Source organism: Tachypleus tridentatus, chromosome 12, assembly GCF_004210375.1.
Source record: "Tachypleus tridentatus isolate NWPU-2018 chromosome 12, ASM421037v1, whole genome shotgun sequence".
NCBI classification, from domain to species: Eukaryota; Metazoa; Arthropoda; class Merostomata; order Xiphosura; family Limulidae; genus Tachypleus; species Tachypleus tridentatus.
In genome coordinates this window covers 53154116-53163549 of record NC_134836.1, presented here as the reverse complement: position 1 = coordinate 53163549, position 9434 = coordinate 53154116, and the positions used below count along the sequence as shown (strand labels likewise).

General features: G+C 36.8%; 1 protein-coding gene across 1 annotated transcript; it reads left to right on the top strand.

Moving 5' to 3' along the window:
* The first annotated feature begins 6 nt into the window (after positions 1–6).
* Positions 7–6299, top strand: LOC143235098 (uncharacterized). Its single transcript, XM_076472910.1, has 3 exons — positions 7–309; positions 1451–1564; positions 5170–6299. Exons 2-3 carry the CDS (start codon positions 1454–1456, stop codon positions 5371–5373), a joined length of 315 nt encoding a protein of 104 aa, XP_076329025.1. The 5' UTR covers positions 7–309; positions 1451–1453; the 3' UTR covers positions 5374–6299.
* Positions 6300–9434: the final 3135 nt, after the last annotated feature.

The following is a 9434-nucleotide window of genomic DNA, read 5'->3' as shown; positions in this document are numbered from 1 at the left end:
GTAGAAGTTCTGAATGAAGCAGCTAATGTAAAACGTTAATCTGTATTTACCTTCTTCAAAACACAGTTTGATTTTATTCGTGTGTATAGAAGAGACAAACGTGCACTAGGTTTAATGTAAACGTATTTTTGTCTTAGTCCTAAGACGTTAAAAGTTCGACTGACAACATCGAGACGAGATTAACAAAAGGCTTACTCGCTACTTACTGCGCAAGACAAAAGTCTCAAGGTTCAGCGAGAGCACTCGGCTAACATCGCAGTGAGGAGTTAGGTTTGGTTTACCGCCTAGCAACCTAAATAATTTATTGGTGTGAGTAATTTTTCGATTATTGTATTTTTAGATCCATCATTTTACTCTGTGTAAACATACGATTCTTTAAGTAACATTGTTATAATTTGTACGTACTTCAAGATGTAATACGTTCGTGCCTTTTGTCTTCCAGACGTAATTCTGTCATTGACATTTTATCAAGTGTGTGTGTATTATATTTACAGCTTTCTTTTAAGTATGGTCTAAAATATGGTTATAAAAATGTCCCATTTCGCTCTAAAAATAAAATTGAAAACAGCTGTTGGACAACTCTGATTTAAACGCTGGAAAAAGAAGAAAAAATTGTTAAATAACATATAAGTAAAATTCCTATATTTAACAAATTAGCAGACTAGTTTTATATTATTTTTATATCTTTAGTCTACATTCGTATAACCTTCAAACGTACTGCAACGAGAAGTGTCTCGAGTATAATAGGCTACTAAGGGTGATTTGTTTGTTTTGGAATTTCGCACAAAGCAACTCGAGGGCTATCTGTGCTAGCCGTTCCTAATTTAGCAGTGTAAGACTAGAGGGAAGGCAGCTAGTCATCACCACCCACCGCCAACTCTTGGGCTACTCTTTTACCAACGAATAGTGGGATTAACCGTCACGTTATATCGCCCCCACGGCTGGAAGGGTGAGCATGTTTTGGCGCGACTCGGGCGCGAACCCGCGACCCTCAGATTACGAAGCGCACGCCTTAACGCGCTAGGCCATGCCAGGCCCTCTAAGGGTGAACCAGGATTATAGTTGGAAAATTTTAACACAAGTCGCTCAAGGTATACATACCATCATTACGAACAAGGTGCATACAGAAACACTACCTTATAGAACATGGTAAGTAAATTTAGTTAAAATAACAATGGATTTACAGCGAGTGTTATGCACTATAATTCGCTAGTTCGTTCTTAATTGTTAAAAAAATATTGTTGGCGCAAAAATTATGGATTGGAGGGGGACTTACACAGGTACCCCACTTGAATTCCCTCCTAGCTTTAACGAAGTGTGTTTCTCCCTAGCAGCTGTGACATAGAAACTGTTACATCCACGTAGCTTTATGTTGTTATTGTAATACAAAATCAGTTTCTCTAGGGGGTTCTGTTTAGCTATGTCATTTATACATATATTTTGTCAACAGACAATGGAACTGGAATCAATCTACAGTGACTATTCATTAGAACAGACCGAATTTTTCCCGAAAACCACCGATAATAGAACAATGGCCGCCACCAAGAAGCAAAGAGTACCTAAGGTAAGTTTGCAAGTTAAAAAGTGTTAATTAAACGTATTTCTTGTGGATCAGAAATGGAGAACTGTTTACGGTAATTAACAAAGATGTAAATGGTAACATAAGCTCTGTGAGAAGTGATACGAACAAAGTGTTAAATATTAAACTGAATAAAAACTCGTCTACTGCTTATCTTAAAACATTCAATATTAGCTTATATGGATATACAACGTAAGCTGATTGATATACTATTACTAATAGGGCCATACGCCTGGCCACTTTTACATGGCATATTTTGCTACAACTTGTTGTTAAAACTTGCATTTGTTTTAATTCAGTCCATTACGTTGTGTGTATGCACTATTTGTAGTTAAAGTGGCTCAAGGTTCAATTCCATAGCATTATATATTAAACTTTTCTGGGGGTCATGTCCCCCCATTCCTTCTAGAAATGGTAATGTGAGAATGGCCTGACTAGGCCGGAAAATGTTTCCTGTGGAAATGACTAAGAAGAGTATCAGAAAAATACTTTTTTTATATGTTTGTCCTCAGTAATTTGTAGTGCGCATACATTAGTGAAATAATTTTGTAAACTGCACAATATCCCTGTAAAGTAGCTATTCAAGATTACACCACTGTTACATTCTAACTCGTATGGAACTGCATTAGTTCCTATCACACTATTTTGTTTCTTTTTTTTTCCTCTCTACGAATATGATCTTCAGCGATAGTGTACAAACTTACAATGCTCATTTAAGGGAGTTCGATTCCCCACGGGGCACAGAGTGCAGGTAGCCTATTGTGTGACTTCGAGCTGAAAGTGTGTTATATTATACATAGGACAAATAACAAGAGTCGAAGTCGAGGACTCCATCTTTAAGATCAACCTTTCAGTTCAGTTTATTTATTTGTTTGTTTTAAATTTCGTACAAAGCTAGCCCCCCGCTAGTACAGCGGTACGTCTCTGGATTTACAACGCTAATATTAGGGGTTCGATTCCCCTCGGTGAACTCAGCAGATAGCCCATGTGGCTTTGCTATAAGAAAACACACACTCGTACAAAGCTACACGAGGGCTGTCTGCGCTGGCCGTCCGTAATTTCTGCGGTGTAAGACAAGAGGGAAGGCAGCTAGTCATCACCACCCACCGCCAACTCTTGAGCTATTCTTTTACCAATGAATAGGGGAATTGGCCGCCACATTATAACGCCCCAACGGCTGAAAGGGCGAGTAGTTCAGTTTGCTGGTAAAAAATTGAAGGTTGTCGTTTGGTGCATATAGTTTAACTGGTCATGTATAGATCTCACCAGTAGTTTTTATTTGGAATTTCAAGTGTGCGTGTGTAATGTATGTTTCGAAAGTTCAATTATGAAATAGAAGAACTGATGTAAAAAGTAGTTCGTTGTAGCATTGTTAATTTGAAAAAATCGAGTATTATTGAAATGTATTAAAACGAGCATATCTGACAGAAATTAATGAAACATTATTTTTAACTGCAAATCGTTTTATCATTTTTAATTGTTCTAAGGGTGAAAAAAACGCCCTCTTTGGCACAGTACAAGAATACGTTTTTCAGCCAGAAAATTCCTTTTCTTTATACTTTTAACGTGGTAGCAAAATACACCTGAAAATAAATGATCATTTAATTATAATTATTTTTGAAATATAGGATCTCTGGCTCTTCTTTCGGGTGTGTTTTATCAATCTAGGTGTTTGTAAAATGTATGTATCTGAGGCTTTATATAAATTTTGTATGTCTACTGGTACTAGCTTATAATTTCGGTGAACTTAACGTTGATGTACACGTCACTGATCTCTCGCATTTGTTCTGCGTTACTTTCACGTGAGTGTCTGAATAGGTAAATAATACGAGTTAAATATTATTTTTTGCAGAGCTGGAATAACGTCGGTGTGAATTCTGTAAAATACATTGAGAAAACAACACTGAATTTTTTTAGATTTTTCAACGCGAGCTTCGACTAAATGAAAACAAATGTTTGAACGCAGAAGTGGGTCAAATCGTGGCTATTGTACAGGGGACTGCAGTATCGGGACCCATTTTAAAGCTGTTCTAGGCATACGTACTACCGTACTGCGATCAAGAACTTGGTGGCGTGCAATAAATCTGTTGTAGACGAGAGCATTAGGGGTCAGGTTTCACTGACATCTGTTTGAAATAAAAACGCGGTGGTCTTCCTTGGGTTGTCTGAAGTTGGAAATCACGTGTAGTTAAGGCACGTGCCCTAACTTTGTAAACAACGCTTCAGAAATGGTGAAACTAACCGAACCCTCGACAAATTGTTCTCGATGTTAGAAAACTCTGGTTCATACAAGTACTTGCATGAGAATAAAAACTTCTCGTGTGGATACTTAAGTACATTTTTTCTAGAATTATACATTCTTTCATATCTTCAAATTAAGAAACAACTCTAAATGACGTTCGTAATTTACTCGGCTGTTTTTCAGTGTTTTTGTGTTGCACATTAGGCCTACCGACAGTATAGGACACTAGTGTGTTTTCAAGCAGTAATAGTTATAACTAGTTAAAACAAAGTACAACCTTGACTTTAAATTACGTTATAATGGGGAAGGGGAGGTATAGTTGGAGGACAGGGTTAGTAGACAAAATGATGCCTCGTGCTACTGCTCTGTGGCGCCATATTAAGTGAAGTGTTAATCGCTCGAGTGTGTCCAAGAACTGGCACCAGCTTTATATATTCTACAGTAGGCAGTGTACATGCAACTTTTACTGTTCTGCTTCGGGAACCATGATAATTATTAGTAAATACAATGTTTAATATTTCAAGGTAACGTAGAGAACAAACTTTTTAAACAGCAGTAGCAATATTAACCATTTAACATTGACTTTAACGGATTTTAAAATAAGTATAGTTGACCATATTGCGAAATTTTTGTGGCTTTTTGGAAAACAACAAAATTCACGCAGTTTGTTCCATCTGCAGATTGCTCTCACCAATTTTTAAAGTGACCATACTTTTATTTTTCCCGATGGCGTTCATACGATATATTAAGTAGTAAAAGACGGGTGCAGTAACTCTTCTGTTGAGAGAGGCATGCATTTGTCGGTGGCCATTTTCTGTTCTCTCTTACGTTAGAAAACAACTTCGGTGTTAATGTTTAGTTGACGCCTAGTTTGTGTTCTGGATAAATAAACAAAGACCACTTGCAGAAAATATTGTCTTGGATTAATTCACTTATCAGAATCCATTTGAGATTCAGTTGATTTGTTGGTCTAACCTTCAGATTACAGATTCGGCACAATGATGTACAACTTTTAACCTGCTTTTTTTTTTTAATTCAATGACATGACTTTGGTAGCATATCTCGTAAACATTTCGGTATGCCTTACTTGCCGCAGTCTTCTATGCGTGAGGGTAAACTTCTGTGTATTTGGTTCACGTATGTGTGTTGTAAAACTATAAACGATTGTGACTTAGTGGTATCTTATCAGTTTAATTATGCGAAATGTGTTAACTTATTAGAGGGCGTCCTTGTTCGCAGAATTCAAAGGCTTGTATGCCGTTTAAATCTGTGTGATACGGAACAAATCTTTTTAACTTTTAATTTCGGTAATCTCAGACTGTTATAACTGCAGTACTTTGCTATAAAGATTGAAGACCCGTTTCCTGGCGACTATGAACTCATAATGAGGAAGAGGGAAATTAAAGAAAATTACAACCAAGGATTGGAGACCAGTGGAGCATTCTTCAGTTTAAATCATGTGAAGAGGAAAAACCAGGTCACAGACCATCAAGGCTCTGACTATTTTATAGGGTGCATGGTGGTTACTTTGACAACTACAGACGGACAGTAGTTTCCTCGATTGTTCAAATCCCCTTGTTCATGCGTTAATACGTCACCTAAAAGTGATATTAATTTATGATTCTGATCCTCCTGCCCCCTAGTGGCTCAGTGGTAAGTCTGAAGGCTTATAACACAAAAAACTGCACGCTTTAGAAGTTAGATGGAGTGAGAATTTTGAACAATAGTATTGGCTAAATCAGATGCGCTATCCATTTCCATATCTCTTAGAAGTGCAGGTAACTTGTATTAAAATGCAAAGATATAAAGCTAAGTCATGACAGTAGTTTATCTGGAACAACCTAACTTTGCACGTGTTTCTTGTGTTTAAATCTGTCACACACACACAAAATCACACACACACACACACACACACTCTCTCTCTCTCTCTCTCAAGGCCATTTATTCCTCAAATTGCAGGTTTTTTAGAGATCACCACCGGCGGTGCCCTAATGCTGCACCTGGTTAAGTAATTGGTCTATTTGCTTGTCACAACACTGGGTAAAGAAGTGATCAACCCATTTGGGGAAAATGCTAATTTTTTATGTAAAATACATCGGAGACCCCGCAGTAATTAGTGAAGTAAATTGCAAGGTTCGTGTTATTTTTGTTTACAGTTTTTGATACGTTATTTCGGGTCATGTAATCTCATAGTCATGGATCCACAAACAGTTTAATGCATGATATTTGTCCTGTCCACTGTTAGAAGCTGATATATAGTCATGCTAATTACATATTGCAGTATAATTTCACGTTTTATGACCCTATACTTCTCAAGTCATAACGACTATCTTGTTGCCTGGAAGCATACTAAACAAATATAATGGTAAATCAGCAGTCTTCTGAATTATAATGACCATTGTTAAACTGATAGAAATATAGGCACTTCGTCTGTACGAAGTGAATTTGTCATTACAGATCGTGGTGAATGGCTTTTGTATGTTAGTGTTTGTATAAAAATGCGTTAATAAAATCAATTGTGTGCGTGTGTGTTTATGTATTCGATATATACGGCGGCTCAGCGGCAAGTCTGGGGGGCTGAATACGCTCCGAATCAGGTTTTAATACCTGCATTTGCCACAGCACAGAACCCATTTGGTGCCTGCCATCAACGATAAACAATAGTTGTAGGAAAGTATTCATCTCTGAGTAGTTTATGAAGATTAATAAAATAGGTGTTTTTTGTTTTTTAATAACTCAAGTGAACAAGTTCTATTCACCACGTGGTTTATTTGTAGGGGGAGGGTAAGTCTTTCCAAAGTTATCTTTTTTTCTCATTGTATTTGGTTTAGATTATAGGATGCAAAATTCGGGGATAATTGTTAAACAGTTCTTTTAATTAATTAAAGTTTGCAAACTAATTTTTGTTGTAATTAATAGATAATTAGGAAATTTTGGATTTCTGATGAAATACATTTTAAATATGGTAACACACTTTGAAAACAAACAGTATTATCATTTGCGATAAAGAATTTTTTAAATTCATTTTCTTTGAGAATACGTAGCTTAAGCTATCCAAAACTTGCTGCAACCGCAATTTTTATATTTCAGTATTGAACTGAAAAACTGACTCCAGGTTTAAAAACTGTTGGTGTTTTGAAAAGAGTGTAGAACAAATGACCTGTTGATAAGGCTCTTTCGTTGCTTCTGTTCCTAGATAAATATGTACTCTCCATGATTATAAGCTTCCCTCAACTTAAAAGGTATTATCAATAGACTGCATCTATACAAGAAGTTTTGGGCGTCGTTTCGAACTTCTAGCATTTTGAAACATCGTCCAAAACTTCCTGTAACAGATGCAGTCAATAAACAGTTCCTTTCAACCATACACTCTCAAGCAAGAAGCTAACCTCCTGTATTATTGATGGCTCATTGGGATGTGGTTTCGCGCTTAATTAATAAAGAGCGATGACACTAAACATCTCAAGTCGTTACAAGAACAATCGGAGAAATTACATACCCTTTTCGTCGCTGTTCATTTTCGAGATTGCATAACGTCGAATTTCATCTTAGAAAACTCGAGGTCTGTCTGAGATCCAGAACAACCCGGATCATATTTTGTAGTGTGATTATTCTCAACTTTAAGGATCACACTTTACGGTTGTTGCTACAAAAACCGTGAAAATGTTCCATCTTCCTATTTGAAAAATGCTTCAAAATGATCCAGAATTCGGATTTGGATCCGACCAAATTTGAGGACTATTGTCCCTTATCGAATTCCTATTTTATGTTAAATTTTCGTGGACATCGATTTCTTAGTTTTTGAGATACGCTCGCGGAAACACGCACACGCTGACTCGAGTTAAATAACCTCGCCCATCCTATCTGGGGATTAGAGTAACGACGTAATTAAACTGGCCCGATTATAAGGCGAATTTCAAATTAAAAATGAGGCTATAAAATTCTTGCTCGCCTTATAATCGCGGCCGACCACAGGCTCTCTTCCCCATACTATAACTTGTCTTCTTCATGACTGTCCAGATGTCATTCATCTACGCTTGCGCGCCAGATGCTCGCGCAGTTTTATTGATAATTCTTGCATCTAAGCAACTTGCAAGCTGTTCAGTTATAGTATTGCTATTACGGACATAAAAAAGGACGTTGTGATATTGAATGTTTTCTTTTCCCTGATTTTTAAAAATGGAGAGTCGTCTTATATTCGAAATCGCCCTGTAGTCGGGCCAATATAGTACTAATAAGATCTTATCAAGTGTCAAGCAACATTTAATTTAAAACTTCACGTTCTCGAGCGTATGGTACATCCATACCAGGAGATAACAGCCGTGAAGAATTGCAAGTGGAAGAAAAGGTTAGTATTATTAATAAAATAATGTAAATCGTTAGTGAAATATTTTTAAGGAACTTGAAAACAGCTGAAACAGTTAATCATCCGTCATGTATAAACGTAGTTGATTATACGTAGTGAAGCAGACAGCATTTTAATGCTTGGATAACACATTTTTGCGATGATAGAAAGTAGGATACGTTAATAAACTGAGATGTTTTTTTTTTCAAAATAACATCACAATTCCGACAGAAAAGGGATTCCACAATCTTAACATTTAACATTACTATAAGAAAACGTGAAGACGTAATGCATTAAAAGTGAAACGTCCAGATTTTGAATAAGCCTACGAACAGATAAGCTTGAAAAACAAGAGGTGGCGAAAATCTTGCTCTGCCTAATGAATGCTATGCGTCTGAAACAGTTTTTGTGAGTAACCTTTGCGTGGTGGTCAAGAAACGTTGGCGTAGATTCCTAATGCTCCAGAATTTGGATAAAGGAAATTGCATCAAACGATCTAGTAATAATGTGAACAAAAATCTACATTCCCATACCAAAGCATTAGGATTTGGAGAGCGAATAACTTGAAGAGTACTGAAATAATCAAAAAAGGTGAGAGGGAAGAATCCATCCAGTAAGTGGCCAGCTGATGGAAAACACTGGAGCAATTATCATTTCTGATTTAAATATGGTAACATGATCTGAAAGTAGAAAGGACTAAGAATGAGTATAAACTTCCTATTGGCATGGTGAAATAAACCACCCCCAACATGATCTGAAAGTGGAAAGGACTAAGAATGAGTATAAACTTCCTATTGGCATGGTGAAATAAACCACCCCAACATGATCTGAAAGTGGAAAGGACTAAGAATGAGTATAAACTTCCTATTGGCATGGTGAAATAAACCACCCCAACATGATCTGAAAGTGGAAAGGACTAAGAATGAGTATAAACTTCCTATTGGCATGGTGAAATAAACCACCCACAACATGATCTGAAAGTGGAAAGGACTAAGAATGAGTATAAACTTCCTAATGGCATGGTGAAATAAACCACCCCCAACATGATCTGAAAGTGGAAAGGACTAAGAATGAGTATAAACTTCCTATTGGCATGGTGAAATAAACCACCCACAACATGATCTGAAAGTGGAAAGGACTAAGAATGAGTATAAACTTCCTATTGGCATGGTGAAATAAACCACCCACAACATGATCTGAAAGTGGAAAGGACTAAGAATGAGTATAAACTTCCTAATGGCATGGTGAAATAAACCACCCCAACATGA